Source organism: Cydia pomonella, chromosome 16, assembly GCF_033807575.1.
Source record: "Cydia pomonella isolate Wapato2018A chromosome 16, ilCydPomo1, whole genome shotgun sequence".
In the NCBI taxonomy this organism is placed as follows: Eukaryota; Metazoa; Arthropoda; class Insecta; order Lepidoptera; family Tortricidae; genus Cydia; species Cydia pomonella.
Window position 1 is genome coordinate 20,460,796 of NC_084718.1, and position 26,391 is coordinate 20,487,186.

Sequence of the window (26,391 nt, forward strand, 5' to 3'; positions counted from 1 at the left end):
ATTTAGTAGTACACGAAACGCCGGCATACAAAAAAGTCGAAGCCTAATTTTAAAACGACATTTACCGTATGTATGGGTGTATTTCGGGATGTGGTATCAGAAGGTACGGTAAATTAAAGACGCGTGTTCATTAGTTCACGTTTACTGTAAGCCTGTCCTTAGACGCCGGGCGCAGCCGGCTATAAACTATACTATCTACAACTATAGATGCAATACATATACCTAATATGTTACGTAATGATAGCGGGGAGCTACGCCACAGACATAACAATTATAGGTAAGCACTTAATTAGTTGTAACGTGTTTTTTTTTCGCCAAGATGTAAAAAGAAATAAGGTGGTCACAACACACACATACTGATTTTTTTTGCCGAAATTGACTAAAAAATCATAAAATATTTTTGCTCCTTATGACCTCAGGAATGCGTGGTTCATCTGTCGGGTTACTCGAGCCCACGGTGTATATATCTGATATTCTAGTTCTTATATAAATAAAATAGAGCAACTAGAATTTTAGATACATAACTTGTACTTACATATTATACATGTATTTTGATTGTTTTTCCGATCCAGCCCGCATGGCATACTTTGTAAATCCACGTTCCAAGTAATAAGGCAAAAGCTTTTTTTAAAGACTATTAAGTTAAAAACTAGCAGCTATCTGAAATTTGATAAGTTATATGTGACATTATCTATGAAAAGGGACCTTATTGTCGGTGGCGTTTACGCCATTTCAACGATGCTCCCATATTATAAACAACGCCGCGCTACGCAGTGCGGCGTAAGCTCCATCGACAATAAAATAATAAATCATTTTTTTTTTGTAATTATATGTAACTCTAAAATGGACCTTTTTATTTGTATAGGATTTAAACTTAATTTAAACATTTTACTCATTCTTAATTTACGACATTTTAATAATTTTATTTTAATAATTTTTTTTGACGACCAGTTTGGCCTAGTGGGTAGTGACCCTGCCTACGAAGCTGATGGTCCCGGGTTCAAATCCTGGTAAAGGCATTTATTTGTGTGATGAGCATGGATATTTGTTCCTGAGTCATGGGTGTTTTCTATGTATTTAAGTATTTATAAATATTTATATTATATATATATCGTTGTCTATGTTCCCTCAACACAAGCCTTATTGAGCTTACTGTGGGACTTAGTCAATTTGTGTAATAATGTCCTATAATATTTATTTATTATTATTTATTATTGTAATATGGATCATTTGTTATCTGTAATAAAGAATTGAATTGAATAAGGTCCCTTTTCATAGATGTCACATATGGGTAACGGTCACCCCACCATTGTTATATGTACATACCCTGTATGTATGTATGATGTATGTATGTGTATATACCCTGTTGTCTTCCTACAAAAATCAGATTCCAAGTCTGGCTTGTTCTACGTATGTACACACAGCACTCTAGTAGCTCGTAGGTACAAACAGCAACATTTTTAAGTCTCCATTGGTGGACTTTATGCCTTTTGTAATAACCACCGGTGGACACTTAACAGTGTGGGCGATGGTACACGCTTTCAAGTTGAACTTGGCTCTTGGCCGCGTTCTTTTCGTAAATATAAAAGTTTTCAGCGGTCTGCGGTGTAGTGGGGTCGGGAGGGGGGATTATTTACGACTTTTCGTTTCATTTTCAGCCGCAAAACTGTGTGTGTTTACTCGTGCCAGTACACTTGCAACTAGAACTAGAAGCAAGGCGTCCATCAAATTCGATTCCCCCGGCTTCAATGTTCATTATGCTTGTGTTTCATGGAAATAACTTGCACTAACATGCTATATTTCATCATTATCCTCTACAAGTTTGAAGCAAAATAAAGGACTTTTTAAATATATTTACAAGGAGTGTTAGAAGCTTATTTTCGGGTAATTCCCACTAGTTACCACCAAGTTGTTACCAGTGGTAACTACTGGGATTTTTTTTCCCACCTTTTACCACTGGTAACGCCAACTTGGTTTGGTGGTAACTATTGGGAATTTTTTTCCCAGTAGTTACCACCAAAATTTGGTTAGCGTTCAATACTAATAAAATCAGTATCAATAACGTCAAAATTATACGTACGAACAAACAAATCAGTCAAAGGCTGATTTTTTTGTCACTTTTAAGGCAGTTTACTGAAACAGTAATCAAGTTATAATTAAACGAATAACTAATTATACTTTTAATTAATTATTCATTAAAGCACTCTATATTTATACTGTTTTTATTAGTATTCAACGCTAACAAAATTTTGGTGGTGACTACTGGAAAAAAATCCCACCTATTACAAGTGGTAACTACTGGGATTTATCTTGAGTTATCGCAACGTTGACGACGGCGACTACTAGCATTCCAGTACTCAGGTCAGCTATTGTCCTCCACCAAACACAGCCCCGCGGACTGCCACATTTGTCAGCGGTTATTAAATTTGCCTGTCATTAATACACGCCACAATCGCACCACAGTTTGATAATTTACCGACTTTATTGCAAGGAGATAAGGTCGATATACCGTCAAGTGTATTGATTTCATTTAAACCGAAACATTTTCAGGAATTTAATACTGTGGACAAAGAGTATTGTGTATCGTTTAATATGAATTGCTTTATATAAGATGCTAATGCGAGCACCTCCACAGCCACGGATGGACTAGGGACAATTGTTCCACGACACGTGTCGCCAGGTTGCCAGCGACGTCGGGTAAAGTGCCGCGTCGTTGCCGGACTTCGCTCGACATGTCGGACGACATCATATAGTATAAGGCGCGCAATGTCCTCCGACATGTTGAGCGAAGTCAGGCCACGTCGCGACACTTCACCCGACGTGGCTGGCGACATGTGTTGTGGAACAATTGTCCCTAGGAACGAATATCATTATATTCAATGGGATAAGTTTCGCACACGAGTAAGTGTGGCTTGCCTTCACATTTTTGATTAGTATTTATAAATATACTGCCGACTACATTTTCCACAAATTTTTACACAACACATTACATTACATTTTAAATTTTTACTGTCTTCTGGCAGTTGTAGCTGACATGCTTGATAGTCAGCTTTTCGTTCACTGGACCAGGCACACTCAGTGGTAACTACATACACATGACTTCCATGAGTGTATCTAGTCACTGGTGTATGTCCCTGGCTCCAGTTAAACATGATTTAATTTTAAATTTCATTTAATTGTAAGTTAAATTTTAGTATAATAAAGGTGCGACCAGACCGCAGTTAAAAAAACGGTCACGATACGGAATCGCAGTGACGCGTCGTATGCGTACCGTTTTTGACGCATGCTCCCCACACCGCTGCTTAAAATACGCTGACGCACCGTACATTGATCTGCGTAAAAATCGCAAAAAATATTACACGGAGATCTTATGGCAGACACCACACCGGTGACGTAAAAGACGCAACTGTTTTGTAAACAAAAAAGATTCGCGTGAAGCACGTCACTGCGATTCCGTACCGTCACCGTTTTTTAAGCAGCGGTGTGGGGAGCATGCGTCAAAAACGGTACGCATACGACGCGTCACTGCGATTCCGTATCGTGACCGTTTTTTAAGCTGCGGTCTTGGTCGCACCTTTATAACATAATTTTTAGAGTGCTCAAGAAATTATGTTAAACTAACGAGGTCTGAAATTAATGTTTTTTATTATTATTTTGCACTCCATTGATACCAGGATATTTGACATTTGCGGCAACAATGCAGTCAGCCAGCCAGCAGTAATGTCGCGCTGCAATACTATGTACTGTAGTAATGCTGTGGTGTTGTCTGAATCCGACTGGTACCTTTATTTAGTCTTATTGGCTTTATTTAGTTATATGGTCTCGGACTTTAATTGTTGAGTCACTTAGGGTTCAAGCTAATTTGGTCGTCAGTACTAACGGTATGAAATGACCAATGAAGAGAGGTATGGGCATTGTGAATGTCATCTCGCTTTGTGTGGTAGGGCACAGTACAGTGGATGTCATTTCAGATCTAGAGCAGAGCCCAACTGGGGAAGTACCTCCACCTTACAGAAAACCGCAGCCAAATAACACTAGACCCTACTCTTAGTGTTGTGTTCCTGCCGGTGAGTAAGGTTGCCAGAGCTCAACGAGGTGTGGGGGAGGGGTTTAGGGTCGGCAACGCAAATGTAACTCCCCCGGAGTTGCAGGCGTACATAGGCTACGGAGATTGCTTACCATCAGGCGAGCCGTATGCTTGTTTGCCACCGTCGTAGTATTTAAAAAATGAAAAGTAAACCCTGGCTCAACAATTAAAGTCCCGACTGTACAATTACTATCTTATGTTGCATGTTAATGTCTGCTAGTAAACTACATTTTGACAGCAGTAATTATGACGAATGATCTGTCATTCTGGAGATGTAACCGACGTCACCCGGCTTGCCGATTCGTCTCGGTTGTTAACGAGCGTCGTTATTTAAAGGTTAATGATAATGTTGAGTGCACTTTAATTAAAATGTATCAAAGGAAAGGGCAACGACCTCCGGGAAATTAACACAACGATTGTGTCACATGTTTTATTTTTATACAAGTAACAACATCTTTAAATATAATAGGGTTGTTTAATTTTTTTTGAAACGCTTGTATTACGTTCTATATTAACTAAAAGTTGCCCTTAAATTCAACTTTTATACTAAAAACGGCTTTAAATATGTTAAATTAACAAAATATATTTTGACAGATGCTTTCGCGCCCAAAACGCTCTTTGAAAATTGTGTGACGTTACAGTTTACGGTTTGACACATAACTACATACACACGTAGAAGATACGAACTGTCAACTGACATTTGTTATTTGTTGTTTATCGCCTAACTGTCAACAGTGTCAATCCGAGAGTTGTGACGTCATCAGAATCTTCAAAGACGTTTCGAGTTTGGTCACGTGACGTGTGCCAAAAGATATTTTAAATTCAATATTTACAAAAATATAGTCATTACAGGTCCCCTAAAAGTAGTTTAACATGTTCTTATAATCCAAAAGAATTTATTGGGATACAATTCTGCCCTAAGATTTGTAGATGGAAACAACCCTATTGGTGAATTTCCTAATCTTTAACACTCTAAATTCTTTAAAAGTCTATATATATTTAAGCGACCCTTTGTTTTTGATGAACCCCATAAGGGTTCACGAAACGAAATTCGTCTTCCTCTGAAAGTCTAAGCCTAAGTCTAAGTCTAAGTAAGACAAAGCGTGACCGTGACCACGTAGGGTACGTCCAAAGATGGATCCCTAAGGCTAATTTAAACGTACATTTGACATCAAAATTATATCTAAATGATGCATTTAGTTTTCATTCGCGCGTACTTGTCCGTACATGTATTGGCGCGAGTGAGACACACGGGATAACGAGACATCATTTTGATATTTTTTTTAATGTCATATTTTTGTAAGTTTGAATCGACCTGCCTGCCGAAGGCCAGCGACTTATACCAGGTTCCTTATCTATTCCAGTGGCATTCCAGTCCAGTGATCGAATCCAGCGCTGGAATAATGTGAATTGTGAACCGGCACTGGAATATAATCATTCCAGTCCAGTGACTGGAATGATGGTCTATTTTTGATTCCAGCTCGCCCAATCCAGCGAATAATGTAGACCGTCAATCCAGTGCTGGATTGAACGTTAAATAGTGAAAGCGTATTGTTGTTTTGGTAACCGTCTCCATAAATTTACTGGATGATGAAAATGACTGACATTAATGTAAACAATTCGATCCAGTTCTTCGATCACTGGACGGGAATGCTACTGGAATAGTTGTGAACGGAGCATTATGGCGTGATGTGCACTCGACACCTTGCACCTAAATTTTGACAGATTTATAGTTAAAGGTATGTCTATGTAAGTCTGATAGAATTAATCTTCTGATACCTACCAAACAGTTTCATTCTCCTCAAGGAAAAGGATTAACATTCGTCGGCGCCCATCCATTCTGCACAATCCCTTTCAACTCATACTTATGCACGACTGCAAAAATCTCCGCCTTCGCCAAACTCAAATGGTACGAACTCAGACCTTTCAACGTCAGACCGATGGCGGCCAAGAACGCGTCCACGGCCTGCGGCTCGGGGTGCGGGGGGAACGAACCAGAGGCGTTGGACTTTTCAAACATCTCGTAGTCTACGATGGACTCTGATTGGTTGGAGAGAACGTCGGCGTCGAATTGATCGCCGTGATTGGCTGAATTTTGTTGTGTTTCGTCTGGGTCTTCGACGTCGTTGCTTTCTTCGGAGTTTTCTGTTTTTGCGCTTAATTGGGTTGCGCTATTGTTGGCTGCTGAAGAAATAGACAAGAATTCATTATGAAACCCATACTTCAGACTCAGTTTAAAGTGTGTTTACTGTCTGTGCGAGTAATGTTAGAAAATGGTCTTAAGGAGAGTTTCTCACTTTTCAATTGGTATTTACAAATTTGATTGGTTGAATGAAAAAATACATGCCTAAATAGCGAGAAAAACATCGGTTACTTATTTAGGTCCTGTAAGATATCGCTATATATAGTGTTAAATGTAGTATGTTTAGTTTTTATAGTTGCCCAATTTCACAGTAGATGTCGCTGATCTATCGGCTACTTCACGCTATTAAGATTTTTCTACAGCCCCTTATAAGGTAAATTTGGTTTCGGAATAAATGAGTATTAAGTTGTCAAGTGAAGTGTTTCATTACAAAAGGTAGGAAGTGCAGTGCAGTGTAGGGAGTGAACATTGGTCCTTCGGAACCTAGGATAATCGTGAGTACAGTGACAGTGGAAATGTGAAGTGTCAAAGACTTAGTCAATTTTCGCGGTAACACACACTTAGAATATTTCGTGTGAAAAAAGACATAGTGCAATTTCGAGTGAATTTAGGACTTAGAAAAAAACCGTCGAAAAAACACTTAGAATAATTTGTTTAAATTTTGGACTTAGTCGATTTTGTGAATTCTTGGACTTAGCGTAATTTCGGTTGAAAAAACACTTTGAAAAATTGTGTTCAAAAATAAACTTAGAATCAAATAGACTTTGAAATCTGTCATTCACTTAGCAAATTTTAAAAAAATAATGGCTAACATAGCATCACAAGAAGAACTTTTTAGTCAGATTAAAAGACTTCACACTAATCACAAGAAAACTTCGTCAACGCGTTATACAGCAAGTTACTTGAAAATACGGATAGAGTCGCTTGAAGAATACTGGAATCAATTCCTTGCTGAACACCGAGAAATTCTTAAGTCTTCAGTAAGCGTTGAAGAGAAAAAGGAACTGAAAGCACTCTATAATGATGTTGAAGATTTCTATATGGAGTTCAAGACTAGTTTATTGGAACTGACGGAATCTGTCATAATACAAGAAGGTGCCTCACCTCAAGTGCCTCATGCATCTCAACCTCAAGTTGTCACAAAGAGTAAACTCCCACCGATAAACCTCCCTTCATTTTCCGGTGATTACCAAGAATGGATGCACTTCAAGGATTTGTTTATCTCTATGGTACACAATGAGCCAGGTCTGAGTGACATACACAAGCATCATTATTTGAGGTCAAGCTTGAAGGGTGAAGCAGAACAAGTAGTCCGTCATTTCGAACTCACAGCCGCAAATTATGGGAAGGCTTGGAACGCCTTAGTCTGTCGCTACAGCAATGATAGAGTGATAGCTAATACCATACTGAATCGCCTGCTCAATCAGAAGAAACTCACGTACGAATGCTCTAAAGGCCTCAAGGATCTTCTTGATACTACAAACCAGTGTCTCAGTAGTCTAGCAAATTTGAAGATTGACACAACTACTTGGGATTCGATAATCGTGCATATTGTGGTATCCAAGTTAGATAGTGAAACTCACAAAGCTTGGGAGCAATCGCTTGGTTCATCTATAGAGTTACCCACGTATAAGAAGCTCACATCATACTTAGAGGGACGATTCAGAGCGATGGAAATGGTACAAGCGACACAGAAGAAAGATAAGAAAGAGACCACATTTCAACCACCAGCTACTGCACCTAAAATAAAGAATGTGAGATCTTTCACCGCTGAAGTTGATACGGAATGCACATATTGTAAGAAAAGTCACTACATCTGCCACTGCACAGAATTTGCACAACTCAACATAGATCAACGCAAAGAATTTGTAAGAAACAACAACTTATGCTTCAATTGCCTTGTCAAAGGACATTCCATACGGAATTGTAGACAAGCCACAACATGTAGAACCTGTAATCGCAAACACCATACGCTTTTACACCACCAGAGTATAACTGCGAATACAGTCACTATGGAGAAACCCACAGAACCTGATGACACACAAACCAAGCAACTCACAAGTCTGAAGGTCTCACAAAGAGGAAAACAAGTGATATTAGCCACAGCACAGATATGCTTGAAAGATAGCAGTGGTTCTCTCGTACAACTCAGAGCCCTTATTGACCAAGGCTCACAAGGAACCTTCATTACGGAGTCTGCAGTGCAACTACTGCGACTAAAGAAGACTTTGCAGCCAGCTAATATCACAGGTCTCGAAGATCAAGCATCATTGCCACGACACGTCGTTAACTTAGATATTTACTCACCGATAGACACTCACTATATAATGCAAGTTAACGCTCACGTACTCTCGAAGATAAATGGTTGGTTACCCTCAAAGGAGTTTGACATCTCACAATGGCCTGCCCTGTCCCAATTGCAACTAGCGGATCCTCACATGCAATCGCCGGGACCTATTGATGTTCTACTGGGCGCCGAGGTCTATGCATTTATTTTGCTAGACGGACTTCACAAATATAATGATGACAAGCTTATAGCACAAAACTCGAAACTCGGATGGTTTGTCTCTGGAGCGTCTAAATCACGAAGTGATCTGCCACCTCACAATATTGTAGCTCACCACGCACTCATCGAGGTAGATCAACTCCTACGCAAATTCTGGGAGACTGAAGAGTACAAGCCACATGAGAAACCGATAACACATCTTGAAAAACAATGTGAAGAGCACTATAAAGAAACCCACTATAGACAAGATGATGGACGATATGTCGTACGATTACCTTTTAAAGATGATCACGAAAATAACTTAGGCGACTCTCGACAGATCGCATTACAGAGACTAATGCACATGGAGAAAAGATTCGCAAACAAGCCTAAATTTCAGAAGGATTATGCGGACTTCATCGATCAATATCAGAAGCTGAATCATCTAGAAGATGTAGACCCACAACATAAGCCAACTCACAAAGTCTACCATCTCCCCCACCACGCTGTGATAAGAGAATCCAGCAGCACAACAAAGCTTCGCGTGGTCTTTGATGGAACTGCACAGCCGTCAAATGGCTCATCTCTGAACGACGAGTTACTTATTGGACCATCACTATTACAAGACTTGCGAGATCTCATTGTTCGTTGGCGTACTCACAAGATTTGTCTGCTTGCTGACGTAAAGCAAATGTATCGCCAGATACTCGTCGCTAAAGAAGATGTTGACTATCAGCGCATACTGTGGCGCTCATCTCCACAAGATGAAATCGTCGAGAAACGTTTGTTAACTGTAACATATGGTACGTCATGTGCTCCGTTCCTCGCTATTCGCACATTGAAGCAGCTTGCACAAGACGAAAAAGAGCAATTCCCAGACTTAGTTGAAATTATAAGTAATGACTTTTATATGGATGACTTACTCACTGGTGCGAATGACGTGGAACAAGCAACTAAGTTACAGAGTCGTATCACACAAGCTATGGCAAAAGGGAAATTCGAAATGCACAAATGGGCATCCAACAGTCCTGACGTGTTGAAGAATATTCCTAGTTCGGAAAAAACTAATCAACCAAGTGTCGAGATTAAGCTTGATGATACCATCAAAGCTTTAGGTATCAAATGGAACTCGCATCACGATGTCTTCGAACTTAAGGTAGATATTTCGGAACCCTCAGAACGCTTCACCAAAACGTCAGTACTGTCGGACATAGCTAAATCATATGACCCTTTAGGTTTTTTAGGGCCTGTGATTATCACTGCAAAAATGTTTTTGCAAAAACTTTGGTTGAGTGGTATTGGTTGGACAGATGAACTTCCTCTCGAACTTGCTACAGAGTGGTCAAGCTACAGGGACCAGCTCTGTCACATGCCAATCTTGTATTTAGATCGTTGGGTTCACACACAATTTGACGGCAAGGAAAGAGTGGAAATTCACGGGTTCAGTGATGCCTCTTGTTTAGCTTACGCTGCTGTTGTTTACTTGCGAGTTATCACGCCCCACGGAATCTACGTGTCACTTGTCATTGCTAAAACAAAAGTGGCACCAGTCAAACAAGTCTCCGTCCCACGATTGGAACTGTGTGGCGCGGTATTGCTCTCGAAGTTACTCAAAGATGTTCAGCACAGTCTTCGTTTGCCCGAAGAATCTGTATTTGCGTGGACAGATTCAATGATTGTCTTAGCGTGGCTTCGAAGAAACCCTAGCACTTGGAAAACGTACGTAGCTAATAGAGTCACTGAGATTGTTAATAATGTAAGTAGTGGCCGGTGGCACCACATAAAATCGGCAGAAAACCCTGCAGACGTTGCGTCGCGTGGCATACGTCCCGATCTGTTTAAAGACTGCGAGTTGTGGTGGCGCGGACCAACTGTACTTCACCAAAAGAACGATTTTGATAACTGTCGCTCACTTTCTCTCGACATACCAACAACACAACTAGAAGCCAAAGAAAATTCGAAAGGAAATGATAGTAAGATAGTAGCACTTCAAGCTGGTGTATCGAATGAGAGTGATGATCGACTTACATATTTGGCTAGATACTCTACTCTGACAAAATTGATTCGCGTTACAGCATACTTATTGCGATTTGTAAAGCTGTGTAAAGCACATATTGATGTAAAAATGAATCAGATAGTTCCTGAGACTTTTCCTCAGCATCTTACAGTTACCGAATTGAGATATGCCACAAAAGTTTGCATTCGACTCTCTCAGGAGTTTTGGTTTCAGGAAGAGTTACGAATGCTGAGAAAAGGCCAAAGGTTTCCGAAATCTGATGTTTTGACCCCACTTGCCCCGTTTATAGACGAAAATGGCATTATTCGAGTTACTGGTCGCATACGTAATGCAAATGTTAATTTTGATACAAAGTCACCTGTCGTTCTAACCTCGAAATGTCACTTAGCTGTTTTGATTGTGAATGATGCTCATATTCATTGTTTGCACGGAGGTCCTCAACTGACTCTGAATGGAATTCGTTGCAAATACTGGATAATCGGTGCTAAAAATTTAGTCAGGAAAGTTGTTCATAAATGCATCCCTTGTTTCAAACAGTCTGCAACACCGATCAATCAATTGATGGGTCAGTTACCTGCGTGTCGTGTAACGCCAGATAAGCCCTTCCGTAAAAGTGGAGTGGATTTTGCTGGTCCAGTCCAGTTAAAATCCTGATATTGGAACAGTAGTTTTGGTCAAGGATGAAAGACTCCCTCCCGGAAAGTGGTTGTTAGGTCGTATAATAGATAAGCATCCTGGTAGAGATGGTTTAACACGAGTGGTTACGTTGAAATTAAAGAATGGTACTTTTCGAAGACCCATTGCTAAAATTTGCCCTCTACCTCTGGATCCTTAACTATCTGTTAAGAAGTTTAATGTGTTTTAGTTTTGAGGAATGGCTCTATTTGAGTTTCACTATGTAATTTAACCTTATTACTATTGATTCATGTTTTTCACGTGCTGCTTACTTCACTATTCTTGGTTTGTTTTACATGGATTTTTATGAAGGACAAGTCGTCCTTGGGGGCCGATAATGTTAAATGTAGTATGTTTAGTTTTTATAGTTGCCCAATTTCACAGTAGATGTCGCTGATCTATCGGCTACTTCACGCTATTAAGATTTTTCTACAGCCCCTTATAAGGTAAATTTGGTTTCGGAATAAATGAGTATTAAGTTGTCAAGTGAAGTGTTTCATTACAAAAGGTAGGAAGTGCAGTGCAGTGTAGGGAGTGAACATTGTGCCTACACTCTGCCTCTAATCAATTGTTTTTTCCCATAAGTTATATCTTCTACTGACGTGAAGTGAGTGAATAGAGAAAGAGATTATTCTACTGTACTGACCTTGGGAAGAGCTGGGCTCAAACTGCCCCTTATAGATGGGGTCCATGAAGCCCAGCAGGTGCGCGAACTTGTACTGCAGCTTGCCGTTGATGCTGCGTTTGCGCAGCGCCTTGCGGTAGTTGTCACGGATGTTGTTCCAGCGCGCCTTGCACGCGCTCGCTGCAAATTAATTTACTGTTAATCTATAGGGTCTTCAACAGACGAACATTGAGGGAACGACTGAAGAAGAAGAATCTGATAAATAAATATGTAAATAAAACATAAAAATATTCAAAACATTATTACACAAATTGACTAAGTCCCACAGTAAGTTCAATAAGGCTTGTGGGTACTTAGACAACGATATATGTATATAATGTTGTAGTGAAGGCAGGTTGGACCAAAATTTTAATGGAATGGTGACCGCTTTCAGACGAAAAGAGCGCCTGGCCTCCGTTAGCTCGTTGGGTGGACGACAGGTCACTTCTGGATGAGATTGGCTCAGGACCGGGATAAGTGGCGTACTGGAAGAGAGGCGTATGCTCAGCAGTGTACGATAAAAGGCTGATATGATGATGATGATATATAATGTATAAAGATTTATAAATACTTAAATACATAGAAAACATCCATGACTCAGGAAAAAATATCTGTGCTCATCACACAAATAAATGCCCTTACCAGGATATGAACCCGGGACCATCGGCTTCATAGGCAGGCTCACGACCCTAGACCAAACAGGTCGTAAAAATGATTAGACTTTGAAAAGCAAAAGGTTAGACCTAGTTACCCGCTTTTTAGATTGGAGATTCGGGATTGTTTGTAAAGAGAGATATATCATATGTAATATACGTATATATGTGATATATCATTATATATACTCACGGCTAGCCCTCAGCTGTCTGCCGATCTTGTTCCAGAGGCCGTTTTTGAGCTGGTTGTCCATGTAGCGCGAGTGCGCGGGGTCGTACAACACGGGGCGGCTGCGCACATACTCGATCAGCTCTGCGTCGGCGCCGGTACGAAACTGAGCACAATATTGGGTCGACTTTTATTCTGTATTTGTTTTTTTCGGCAGATTTCTACAAACTTTGGTGGATATATAGAGCCCCCTATTTTGTACCTACATAATAATCGTATAACCTATAAAAATCTACTGAGTTACGAAAACGTGCAGTATATTCGAAATAGTTACGCAGTTGAGTTCTCAACTCGGGATTTTGTATTCATTCCTCTCAGAATGAGGAGCACTTCAAACCATCCAGATATAATCCAAATCTAACGAGATATAATCGACATTTGAACAACAAACAATAAATAAATACATAATGTTATATTTCTTTTGCTCTTTTGTAGTTGTGTCTAATATCGGATCGGAACGGACGCTAATTCTATACAAACCATAATAATAATAATCATACAAAATATAGTAAAACTATGTATTTTACCTTAGTCGTGGACTCCAAAGGTATTGCGCGCAGCGGTATAAGCTCCGGCGTGCTGTCGCGACTTTTCGAGTTGCCGTCGCCGGCGCCGTCCTCCGCCATCTTGTGACTGAACCGGCGAAACGTCGGAACAGTGACGCTTCAAAGACGGACTTGACGGAGGTTACGAAAATACCACGTTGTTGAGCGAACCGGTGAAGCTGAAGCGAGTCTTTGATATCTGTAACTGAGAGTAAACAAATAAAAAGAAAATACAAATATTCTTTTGTTTCTCACCAATAACAAAATAAACAAGACATAACATAATACATTAAACCATGATATGGTATAGTAAATTATGGCATTATTCATAAATGTTTGTTAAAACTAAAAGCTTCATTTGTCCCTATCTGTCAGCATGACATTTGTGTTTGTGAGAAAGCGACATTTAGAGAGTGGTTAAGTTTTGGGGTTAAGTGTCGTGTTGTGTTCCTGCCGGTGAGTAAGGTTGCCAGAGCTCAACGAGGGAAGGGAGGGTTGTTAGGGCTGGCAACGCGCATGTGACTCCTCTGGAGTTGCAGGCGTACATAGGCTACGGAGACTGCTTACCATCAGGCGGGCCGTATGCTTGTTTGCCGCCAACGTACTATAAAAAAAAGTAAATAAGGAGGCCAATTTGAACTTAAGATTCGCTGTCAAAACGATATCATTTGGTTATCAACTTATCATTCGCCCGTGCGTGTTACTCGCACCAATATATGTACGAATAAATACGAGCAAAACGCAACGCAAGCGAAACTTACATTATTGTGTTATCAGAATGTAAGTTCGAATTGGCCTTAAACTTATCAAAGGAAAAGTTACATGTTTGCCTTGCTTGAACCGACCTTATTAGACATGAACAATAATCAGCGAAACTTCTAACGACGTCAGTCACGGAATGTTCGAGAGATTGCGTGACCTCAGTACGCGGAACGACGAAACGCTAGCCGTGCGTGCAATACGGACGCGGTCCGGATACTGAAGGTACTGAGGAGCGGCGCGGAGGGAGCGTCACTGAAGGGGGAGGGGTTATTGACACGGTGAATACGGGGCGGCGGTGACCGGCGCAGAGGTCGTCAACCGTGACGTAGATGTCGGGCGGATTACGGAAACGAATTCCACGTAACCGGTTACTGGAACGGAACGGCCCTATTCTGAGAAACTTTAGATATTCACTAGTTCTGCAAAACGAGAACCAATCCTCATTAATCCACACTAAATCTTCTTCCATTTAAAATTTTATCTCGTGTTTTAACACTAAGGTTCAATTTCCATTTTTATTTCATCGTGGGGTACCTATCCCGTACTTCCCGTTCGCAAAATTACGTCATAAAATGAGGTACTTTGCGATGAAACTTACACATCTATTTTATTTGGTCCGGTGGGTAGTCGAGTTCATAAATATGTATACATTTCTTCACCTCAATCCTTTGCGATAAGGTGGAAAAATTTATACATATTTATGAACTCTACTGTACCAAGGTCAGATCGTGTCATTCACGACAACGCGAGCCTTGACACGTATTGTCATGTAGTTAAAGGTTAGATTTCACAAATATGCGCGTCATCGTGGATGACACGAACTATAGTTATACACTGTCGCGAACGTAATAAGTATAAGTAATATAATTTTTATCTAAACTGAATAGTTTGCGCGAGAGACACTTCCAAAGTGGTGAAATGTGTGTCGTCCCCCCCCCCCGTAACTTCTAAAATAACAGAATGAAACATCTAAAGAAAATATATGATATACATTGCCATGCAAAATTCCACCGAAAATTGGTTTGAACGAGATCTAGTAAGCTTGTAGTTTTTAAATTATTTAAACAGGTTGTCCTACACTATCTATCTAATATAAAATCATATTTGTTTAAATTATTTTTTATTGTACTCCAGTTTATGTACAATAGTCACTTTTATGAAACGGTTAATACATGATAAAAAAAGCGGCCAAGTGCGAGTCGGGCTCGCCCATAAAGGGTTCCGTACCATTTATGACGTATTAAAAAAAACTACTTACTAGATCTCGTTCAAACCAATTTTCGGTGGAAGTTTGCATGCTAATGTATATCATATATTGTTTTAGGTTTTTCATTTTGTTATTTTAGAAGTTACAGAGGGGGGGGGATACACATTTTTTCACTTTGGAAGTGTCTCTCGCGCAAACTATTCAGTTTAGAAAAAAATTATATTAGAAACCTAAATATCATTTTTAAAGACCTATCCATAGATACCCCACATGGGTTTGGTGAAAAAAGATTTTTTGAGTTTCAGTTCTAATTCTAAGTATGGGGAACCCCCAAAATGTATTGTTTTTTTTTCTATTTTTGTGTAAAAACCTTAATGCGGTTCATAAGATACATCTACTTACCAAGTTTGAACAGTATAGCTCTTATAGTTTCGGAAAAAAGTGGCTGTGACATAATCGGACAGACAGACGGACATGACGAATCTATAAGGGTTCCGTTTTTTGCCATTTGGCTACGGAACCCTAAAAACGAAACGTAGGGGCATAGCTTGATATACAACAAATTAAGTCAAAATATTTTCAATAATATTGACATCCAGAGAGGAAAATGAGGACTACTTTTATATGAAAAGGCATTCTCGCGCTTACACTTCAGTCTTAAGGTTCATGAATGAACGATATATTTTTTTTATTGACACATTTATTTACAAAGTTGACACCAATATACCGAGAAACTAAATTTTAATAAATTAACAAAACAAGAATACCGTAAAACCACCCAACTATAGTCCAAAGCTCCCAACTATGGTCCACAAATAAACTCAATTTTTCTCGTTCAGGTGTGTATTTTACTATATTTTTGTAGTTCTAATTCTAAGGCAAAGTATGTTTATAAATAGAAGGTAAAACTAGGAGTAAAGCACAAGGAACATTGGTATAGATACTTAATTTCCTTTTGAACTTGTGGACCATAGTTGCAGTATTGGACTATAGATGGGTGGTTTTACGGTACATAGTTGCTCATCGACAGACCATTGTTAGTCCTTATCTCGTACCGTTAAGGTTCACAAATAGTAAACTATTATAATTGTGTCGTCGACACAATAACAGTCGCTCCGGCAGACCCGGCGGCGACTCATTTTTCGTGCTACAAAATGTCGCCATTTCATATTAGTGTGGCGGCACATATGTCCTTTCATTCACGAGGTAATAAGACAGGTGACAAACAGTCGCAATTACATATTAGTGTGGAGGCGTATACGTCCTTTCTTTCACGTGGTATTTACGAGTAGGTATACTTGCGTGTATGAGATATGTGAGGTTTGTGCAGATTACCATATTTTTTGTTTTTTTAATAGGTACCACATAGTAACGCGAGTAAAACTACATACATCTCTTCTGTAGTAAGTATAGTCGTTAGATTTGTGGCTGGCTCCGACGCGTGCCACTTCCTGCAAAAAAAAGGGTCGTATAATGCTAATTGGCACCTGAGCGCGGGGTAGTCCAACGCTCAAAAAACAGTGTAGGTGTGCTCTCCGATAACGCGCCTTTGATCCGCATATCGAGGACACATTTTAGGCTGGTTCGGTAGCGTTCGACTCGCCGGGACTCAGTAACCATTAGGGACCAAACAAGAAATCGCAAATTATTTTTCCATTTCTTCATTTTGAATCTTATTTCAATTACCATAGGAGTTGTAATTAAATAACCGCTTAAAGTGACCGCGCCCTTTTTTTTTGCAGGTAGTGGCACGCGCCGTTTTAGTTAACAATAGAAAATGGATAAGCCGTCGAGGGCCAGCTACAAATCTAACGACTATAAAAGGCGGTTACCGTACTTTTATAATCCTATCCAAGGTTGTCACATTAGTATATTTATTAGTATATTTTTAAGGAATGGATGGACACAGCAGTTTCTTGAGAAAACCTTGGAGTAGGTATCTACTCGTAGGATGAGTTCGTAGTCGCCGTAAAGGCCTGCCATACCTGTGCTTGAAATAAGGACCGGGTCAGACGGACTGCAACTTGTATGGGACCTGCACGCTGACGTTGCAGTTGGCGTCCAGTTGCAGTCCGTGTGTATCGGCCCTAACATAAACAAAAAAACATAAAGAGAAAGAACTCTGGGAAATTAACAACGATTATAATAGATCGAATGTTTTATTTTATAACAACATCTTAAAATTACTGATGTGCGAATTGCAGAAAGTTTCGAAAAAGCTGGAAAAGTTCTATAAATTTCAGGGAACTTTCACACGAAACTAAGGACATTTTTATTTCGGAAATGGAAAATATCTATTCCCATTTCTCATGTGCAATTTTACAGTTTTTTAAACTGTTCGAATTTCTTAAATACAATTGTGAATTTTCCTATATTTAACATTTAAAACTTACTCATCTATTATACAATCATCAGTCAGTCTAAATATAAGCTCAATTGATCTCAAGCGGGTCATGTACTGAACCTTTTTTTTTTAAAGACCCATTTTATAATCCCTTGAAAGGGTACGCGAAAAGAAATTCCTCTTCCACAGATATCACACAGCGTAACCATATAGGGTAAAAGCGAGGGCGAATCCCTGAGGTCTACATTCTGTCATCTGATTGATGATGAAATGATGTCATTTGGTTATTATTCATGCATTTTTTACGTACTTGTCCGCACATGTATCGCCGCGAGTAAGACGGGCGAATAACATCATTTAGATATCGTTTTGATGTCAGCACGTAAGTTTATATTGCCCTCTCTGAGGCGAAAAAGAAGTTATATGTATGCACTCGATTCCTTGGATAAGGCGTGGATAGGACTTTGACAGATTTTGTGATACTCCTAGACCTCAAGGCAAAGGATTAACATTCGTCTCCGCCCACCCATTCTGCATAATCCCTTTCAACTCATACTTATGCACGACCGCAAAAATCTCCGCCTTAGCCATACTTAAGTGCATTGGACTCAGGGCCTTTAGGGTCGGCCCAATCGCGGCAAAGAACTCGTCCACGGCCTGCGGTGTGGGGTGTGAAGGCAACGAACCAGAGACGTTGGACCTTTCGAACATCTCGTACTCTACGACGGACTCTGATTGGTTCGAGAGAATGTCGGCCTCCGATTGACCGTCGTGATGGACTGATTTCGTTTGTGTTTCCTCTGGGTCTTCAGCGTCGTGATTGGGTGATTTCGTATGTGTTTCATCAAAGTCTTGAGTGTCGTTGCTGTCATCTGAGTTTTCTGTTTTTGAGCTTATGTTGTCTGCTAAATAAATAGATAAGGATTCATTACTAAAGTCATATTTGGTACCAGTACAATCGAGTTCGCAAACATCTTTACTATTAATCGACGTTCCAAAATCACATTTACACGCAAGACATTGTAACAAAGTCGTGTACAGTTCAGTGCTGTTTTACCGTACTAGTGCGATAATGAGCCCTTTACGAACCTATATCGAAATCTATAAAAGGCCAAACAAGTACTGTAAAACTTTGTACGCTACACGTGACAATATTTAGTTAATTCGCAACTCATGTTTTAAAAAACCTTTCCTCCCTTCGGTCGTGTTTTAATTTATAGCCACTCGTAGCGAATTATCCACAAACTAAATAATTATAAATTAATGAATTACTAATTATTATTACTTTTCGCACATGTATTTTGGAACTTTCACCTGTAAAGTAGTTTGTGAACTGGAATGTACTAAAAAAGGGTCTAAGGAAAGCTTGTCTTATTTTAATTATTAATTGAATGAAAATATAGATATCGTTAGATACTGCACCCACCTTTGGATGGGCTGGGGTCAAATTGACCCTTATAGATGGGGTCCATGAAGCCCATAAGGTGCGCGAACTTGTACCGCAGCTTGCTGTTGACGATGCGCTTGCGCAGCGTCTTGCGGTACTGATCTCGGATGTTGTTCCAGCGCGCCTTGCACGAGCTCGCTGCAAATTAACTTACGATTAATAGATAGGTTTGGAGAAGAGTCGTAATGGGTAGAACATATCAAGCATTTAATAAAGTATTGTTAAAGAAAATATGGTATAAACATTTTTCGATTAAACATTACAACAAGCATGTCACTATAAATGGAAGGTACGTAAATTTTAATTTAACAAATGAAAACAAAAAAATAAAAATGATAATAATAATATAATTCAGCCTATATACGTCCCACTGCTGGGCACAGGCCTCCTCTCATGAGCGAGAGGGCTCGGGCTATAGTCCCCACGCTAGCCCAATGCGGATTGGGAATAAAAATAAAAATGAAATAATGTAGAATAATATAAACAAAAAAAGCGATGGTTCGATGTCGGATATGAGCGTAAACTGACTCACACGAGAGGACGCTGGGGATCGCGCAAAATGGAGGAAAGCAAGCAGGAAAGCGGACCCTGGCAAAGGCGGGGATAACGCTAGGTAGAAGAAGAAGAATATAAACAAATAGGTACAAGAATGGAGATCATAAAAAGGAGTTAGAGCACAATTTTGGCTGTCGAAAAGAAAAAAAAATGGTTTACTGACAACAGTAAACAATCTTCCCGACACATGAATACAAGTGGATCCCAAACTAGGCTATCCCTGTGACTTGGGCTCCTAGGATGCAGTTGACATTTGTAGATATTACACAGACCTATTTTAAGTATTATATAATTTAGACTTAGTTATAGAAAGCGAGAAAGATACAATTCGGCTCGCAAAAAAACTTTTTAACAAAAAATAAAACCGACTTCAAATATTACCAAAAGCGCCATACATGTACCTATAACATTTGAAGAGTTCCCTCGATTTCTCCAAGATCCCATCATCAGACCCCGACTGGGTGCCAACGGGACTATCTCATCTCGGGGTTATACCCGTTCGATTAAAAAAAAAATTTTTAAATCGGTTCATGGATCTCGGCGATATCGGGTAACATACATACAAAAAAAAAATTCAGTCGAATTGAGAACCTCCTCCTTTTTTGAAGTCGGTTAAACACAGCAGGCCGCGTAGCCAAACTTACAATCGTTAAAGCTCCGAAGCGTAGCGTAGTCATCTCTCTCGATCACTCTTCCATATTAGTGCGACTGTGACAGTTGCGTTTCGTTCGCCACGGAGCGTGAACGATAGGCACGTTAGCTACGTGTGCTGGATTCCTAAAGTTCTTGCCGCGGCCTCGGGTGAGAAAGTTTGGAGATTCCTGGGCTTCATTTAGAACAGTAGTTCAATAGCACAATCATACTCACGGTTCGCTTTCAGTTGTTTCCCGATCTTAATCCAGAGTGTGTTCTTGAGTTGGTTGTCCATGTAGTGCGAGTGCGAGGGGTCGTACAACACGGGGCGAGAGCGCACATACTCGATCAGCTCCGCGTCGGCGCCGAAGGGAAACTGAGAAAAATAATAATTTAAAAAACTGTTTCAACATAAAAATAATATTTCACAAGTAGCGAATTTAAAATATATATTTTTTTATACTACGTCGGTGGCAAACAAGCATACGGCCCGCCTGATGGTAAGCAGTCTCCGTAGCCTATGTACGCCTGCAACTCCAGAGAAGTTACATGCGCGTTGCCGACCCTAAACCCGCCCCCCCTCGTTGAGCTCTGGCAACCTTACTCACTGGCTTAACTCCCCCGCCGCATCCGCTCGGCGGCTTATTAAATTAAAATTTGATTTAATATTTATTATATTTCAATTCAAGAATAACCCATATAAAAGTGTTAGTAACAACCTTAAATGTTATTTCAAATACAATTTCGTAGAGCCTACCGCAACACGTATACTTAGGGCTAGGACAAATTCAATACCGGGTGAACATAATAAAATACAATGACTTTCTAATAACATAAAAATTAAAAATATTAGTTACAGCTTCGCATCCGTGTCTTTCACAGGTCATAAAACAAAAAAAAATGCAAACTGGAGATGTTCATGGAAAGTTTAATTACTATTCTAGCTATTTTAAGTCATGTGTCATAAAATGGTATTTTGTACAATTGATTCTGGATCGATTTAAATTAAGGATCTTTTCTCGGTTGAATTCGCGGGCAGCCAGTCAGCTATACGAGTAAAACCAGCTAAAAATTATTTATATATGACATCAAAACTGATTTCACTTGAAGACTGTAATTAGGCCAATTTTGATGTATGGGTGTGAAGCTTGGACTCTGACTCAGAAAGAAGAGAGCAAGCTCTTAGTGGCGGAGAGGAAAATCTGGCGGAAGATTCTGGGACCTATCAGAGATGAAGATGGAACTTGGAGGCGTAGAAAGAATAGGGAGCTAGAGGAGCTGGTTGCGATGCCCAATATAATTGGCGAAATCAAAGCCACACGACTCCGCTGGCTCGGTCACCTAGAGAGGATGGGAGAGGATCGTGCCGTGAGAAGAGCGTATGTGGGGCACCCGGGTGGAAAACGTCCGTCTGGGCGTCCCAGATATCGCTGGAGCGACGAAGTCCTAAAAGACCTGATCGCCCTCGGAATACCCAACTGGCGTGAAGTGGCGCAGGATAGGGCAGAGTGGCGCTCTCTTGTGTCAGAGGCCAAGATCCTGTTTGGGTCACTGAGCCAGTGAAGAAGAAGAAGACATCAAAACTAAAAACAAGATATAAGCACAAAATCAATTGTATTTCTATTATAAATAACTTGAGATTTTTTTATTAGAGATATAATTATAATCAAATTTTGCAATTGGAAAGCCCATATCGACTACTTCTGTAATAAGCTAGATCGTTTTGTTTGTGTCTTGTATCATTTGCAACCGCAGCTTTTCACGGCTATGTATCTTCACAAATTCGATACGGCTTAATAATATGGGGCAACTCTACCGAGTCCGATAGAGTATTTGAAGCGCAAAAAAAATGTGTGAGGTCATTGTGCGGGGCCCACTACCTAGATAGCTGCAGGCCATTATTCAAGAGAAAAAAGATACTCCCTTTACCATCCTTGTACGTCTTTGAAATGTGTAAATTTGTTAAAAATAATATACAATTATTTAAAAAAGGGCAGCGATAAACGTCACAAATACGACCTAGAGATACCGACGCATCAAAGGCTAAAGCTGTTCCAAAATAACTGCTATTGTATGGCTATAAAGTTGTATAATTCTATTCCCGTTGGTATAAGAACACTACAAGGAAAGGCTTTTGGAAAAAGATTGTAGAGTTTACTGATGGAACATTGTTACAAGACAATACAATATTTATATTGATACAATATTTTAAAAATAATAATGTTTAGATTATTTAATTAAGTAATTTGACATCGACACATATTAATATTTGATTGAAATTTTTGACATTTTAATGGAATGCTTGTTTTGTTTGTAATTTATTTTCATGCTTAATATTCGAATGCTGAAATGCCAGCCAGACATGTAAAGAACTGTACAGTTAACTATTGGAACATTGTTTTTATGACATTAGTGAATCAATACATTTTAAAATTCATACTTTTTAGATAATTTAGTTTAGTAATTTGACATTGACACACATTGACATTTTTTTTCCCAATATTTTTCAGTACGGCTTCTTTTATATTTGTAATTTATTTTTGTGATTAATATTTGAATGCTGAATTTCCAGCCGAACATGTAAAGAACTGAATTTGTATACTAACAGCTTATCAACTCGTGTTTTATCAAATAAATTATTATCTTATCAATTTTCAACTTAATAATGCAGTGATCAACTAGCTCATACGTGGACGAAAATTAGGCCATAGACGGAAATATAAAATTTTACTTACTACTTTTGCAAAATATATTTTTTATAAAAAAAAACCTAAATATTATTCATATAAAATATCAGTACCTGGGCGACCGAGCTTTGCTCGGTTATAACTATTTACTGTAATATGGTGGTGTATAGGTGATAATGTTAACTAAAAAATTTTACTAAATTAAACTTGTCTAAAACAATAAAAATTAAAAAATTATATATAAACTTGAACATATAAAAAAAAAAAGTTAGTCTCCGGGCGAGATTCGAACCCGTAACACTCGTTTAGCAGTCCGCGTCTTAACCCGCTGGATGAGACGGGCAGTGGCCAGCAACACGAAATTAGCGACCATATTCGATATCGAAAGAAAAACGCATGAAAACTCGAAAACACGCATTTTCCCAAACATAAGACTAATCTAGATCGATTGTTTACCCCCAAAAACCCCCATATACCAAATTTCAGCAAAATCGTTAGAGCCGTTTCCGAGATCCCGGAAATATATATATACAAGAATTGCTCGTTTAAAGGTATAAGATTTAACCTAATTTATTACTCGTATTTATATTAAGTACGTAAATATTAATGGCGATCATAATATAAATTCACGTAGATTAGGTTAGCATAATTGATAGTGCTGCTCTGCTGGGCGAGCTCGGCGGACGTGTTGACCGCTCAGACCAACCAATATAAACGTGCATCTCGCTTTATTAATGTCTCGGTCACGTCACGCTGGCCTGTGCGACAGCCCGGTCCGCCCGCGCTCGCGCGATGACAATTTCCTTGTACTGTACTTGGCATACCAGTTGCCGATTCACACTGTATGTAAGTATGTACCCACTTTTTAGGGTTCCGTAGCCAAATGGCAAAAAACGGAACCCTTATAGATTCGTCATCATTCGTCGTCAGATCCGTCTTCTGTCTTTTTTCCGAAACTATAAGAGCTATACTGTTCAAACTTGGTAAGTAGATGTATTCTATGAACCGCATTAAGATTTTTACACAAAAATAGAAAAAACAAACAATAAATTTTGGGGGTTCCCCATACTTAGAACTGAAACTCAAAAAATATTTTTTCATCAAACCCACACGTGTGGGGTATCTATGGATAGGTCTTTAAAAATGATATTGAGGTTTCTAATATTATTTTTTTCTAAACTGAATAGTTTGCGCGAGAGACACTTCCAAAATGGTAAAATGTGTCCCCCCCCCCCCGTAACTTCTAAAATAACAGAATGAAAAATCTAAAAAAAATATATGATATACATTACCATGCCAACTTCCACCGAAAATTGGTTTGAACGAGATCTAGTAAGTAGTTTTTTTTTTATACGTCATAAATGGTACGGAACCCTTCATGGCCGAGTCCGACTCGCACTTGGCCGCTTTTTTCTCACAAAAATAAATAAGTTGTTTTGTTTTATGTATAATATTAATATATTTTATACTATTCGTGCATTATGTAAATACTTTATATTATGATTGTTTGTACATATATATCTCTATGTAAGTGAAATGTAATATTCTTTTGCAGAAATAAATTCTTAAGCCATATAGTGTAATTTTATATTATGAGAAAAAATATCTAAAGCTAAACCTAAATCTATGCTTGGCTCGTTGGGTGGACGACATTCGGAAGATTGCGGGTCACTTCTGGCTGAGATCAGTTCAGGACCGGGACAAGTGGCGTACTGGAAGAGAGGATGCTCTGCAGTGGGCGATAAGGGGCTGATATGATGATTATTTATGCTCAAGTAATATTAACCTAAAATAGACAATATGACCAATACAAACAAATACAATAGGTACCTACATTTAAGTAAGTGTACTTTAGATTTTTTTTGCATTTCAAAGTTGGCAACTGCTATAATTGGACGAAATCTAACGCAACTACCCTATACTTACGTTCCTTAATATTTTACCTTAGACGTGGACTCCAAAGGTATGGCGATCCGTGGCTTTCGCCGTGGCCCGGGCTCCGGCGTGCTATCGTGACTCTTCGCATTGCCATCGCCATCGTCCGCCATTTTGTTTGACTAAATTGTCGAAATGTCGTGACGCTCCAGCGACGGACGTGACTAGACAGAGTTCACGAAAATCCCACGTTGTGGAGCGAACCAGTCGATCTCTGTAACTAAACCGTGTACGTCATAATTTCATAGAAACTTGACATTTAGGTTACTTCCAAACTTTGTGCTATCTATCGAACATGGTGCATGGTTACGTTAGAGTTCAGACGGACTCTAACTAGTTTGTACTTTCTAGGCAATACCTGTCCCGTGGAGAAGAGGCCGACAATCTTAAATATCTAGACTCTGAGAGCTTAGACAAAATACTAATGGCATTATTTATAAACATTTGTTAAAACTAACGGTCATTTTCCTTTGTCTATAGTTGTCAATTTGACATTTTTATAAGGAGGCCAACTCGAATTAACAATCCGATATCAAAATTATGAATACGCGTACGAACAAATACTTACGAGTGATAATGACAATATTTTCATATCAGAAAGTGTGTAAGTCCAAATTGGCCTGAAGGTTATCAAAGAAAATATTACTTACGTGTTCGCCGTTATCACTGTTATCAGCCACAAGCATGAATCAGTAAAACTTCAAGGCGAATGACGTCTGTGAGCGGGTGACGTCAGTGCGCGGATCGACGAAACAGGCCGTGCGTGCAACCCGGACGCGGCCCGGATACTGAGGAGCGGAGGGCCGGAGCGCCCGGAGCGTCTCTGAATGAGGAAGGGGGGAGGGAGGGGAGCGGTTTCGACACAGTGAGTAGACGCGGTGACTGGCGCGGAGGTCGTGGACCTTTCGTGATCCGTGTCGGGCGGTTTACGGAAACGAATTCCGGATAACCGGGTTTCCGGGATTACTTGGACGGCCCTATACTGATAAACAGTGTTTTATTATTCAAGTAGGCATATTACAATGCGCTTATGAACGTCAAATAAAGCTACACCGGCTCTGACCCGAGAAGATTTAAATCCCCCCTCAATTGGAGGAGCGTATCCCAATATGGACCGGCAAGAAACTCGGCGGGACACATCTTTTCAAAACATTACATCTTATAATCACTTATTATACTCGTGTCTGTCTGTTCATCTGTCGCAGCCAATTTGCTCCAAAAACTACCGGACCAATTGAATTGAAATTTGGTAAGTCGGTGACCGAATCGGACGAGTAACGTTCAATAACATTTTGCAGATTTTTTCATTAGCTTTCGGTTGGC

The 26,391-nt window shown here is 39.5% G+C and overlaps 2 protein-coding genes across 6 annotated transcripts; both read right to left on the minus strand.

The window, feature by feature from the left end:
* Positions 1-3,684: 3,684 nt before the first annotated feature.
* Positions 3,685-15,025, minus strand: LOC133526183 (uncharacterized). 3 transcript variants are annotated; one of them, XM_061862680.1, is made up of 5 exons: positions 14,344-15,025; positions 13,481-13,703; positions 12,918-13,059; positions 12,054-12,212; positions 3,685-6,268 (listed from the first exon to the last, which is right to left on the minus strand). In XM_061862680.1, the coding sequence occupies exons 2-5, from the start codon at positions 13,577-13,579 to the stop codon at positions 5,889-5,891; spliced, it is 780 nt and encodes a 259-aa protein (XP_061718664.1). In that variant the 5' UTR covers positions 13,580-13,703; positions 14,344-15,025; the 3' UTR covers positions 3,685-5,888. The 3 variants fall into 3 exon arrangements, with proteins under 3 accessions (XP_061718664.1, XP_061718661.1, XP_061718662.1); XM_061862677.1 differs by having other exon boundaries at positions 3,689-6,271; XM_061862678.1 differs by having other exon boundaries at positions 3,689-6,271; positions 13,481-15,025.
* Positions 15,026-17,607: 2,582 nt separating this feature from the next.
* On the minus strand, positions 17,608-25,879 carry LOC133526182 (uncharacterized). Of its 3 annotated transcripts, none has more exons than XM_061862674.1 (5): positions 25,719-25,879; positions 25,077-25,288; positions 20,681-20,822; positions 19,238-19,396; positions 17,608-18,716 (listed from the first exon to the last, which is right to left on the minus strand). In XM_061862674.1, exons 2-5 carry the CDS (start codon positions 25,179-25,181, stop codon positions 18,304-18,306), a joined length of 819 nt encoding a protein of 272 aa, XP_061718658.1. In that variant the 5' UTR covers positions 25,182-25,288; positions 25,719-25,879; the 3' UTR covers positions 17,608-18,303. The 3 variants fall into 3 exon arrangements, with proteins under 3 accessions (XP_061718658.1, XP_061718660.1, XP_061718659.1); XM_061862676.1 differs by having other exon boundaries at positions 17,608-18,713; positions 25,719-25,862; XM_061862675.1 differs by lacking the exon at positions 25,719-25,879 and adding an exon at positions 25,427-25,617.
* Positions 25,880-26,391: the final 512 nt, after the last annotated feature.

Coding starts and splice junctions, on each gene's coding strand:
- LOC133526182 (XM_061862674.1), bottom strand. CDS start 25,181: ATGGCGGACGATGGCGATGGCAATGCGAAGAGTCACGATAGCACGCCG. Junction 19,397..20,680: donor GAAACAACTGAAAGCGAACC/GTGAGTATGATT, acceptor GTTAATTTGCAG/CGAGCTCGTGCAAGGCGCGC. Junction 18,717..19,237: donor TGACCCCAGCCCATCCAAAG/GTGGGTGCAGTA, acceptor CTATTTATTTAG/CAGACAACATAAGCTCAAAA.
- LOC133526183 (XM_061862677.1), bottom strand. CDS start 13,579: ATGGCGGAGGACGGCGCCGGCGACGGCAACTCGAAAAGTCGCGACAGC. Junction 12,213..12,917: donor CAGACAGCTGAGGGCTAGCC/GTGAGTATATAT, acceptor ATTAATTTGCAG/CGAGCGCGTGCAAGGCGCGC. Junction 6,272..12,053: donor TGAGCCCAGCTCTTCCCAAG/GTCAGTACAGTA, acceptor CTATTTCTTCAG/CAGCCAACAATAGCGCAACC.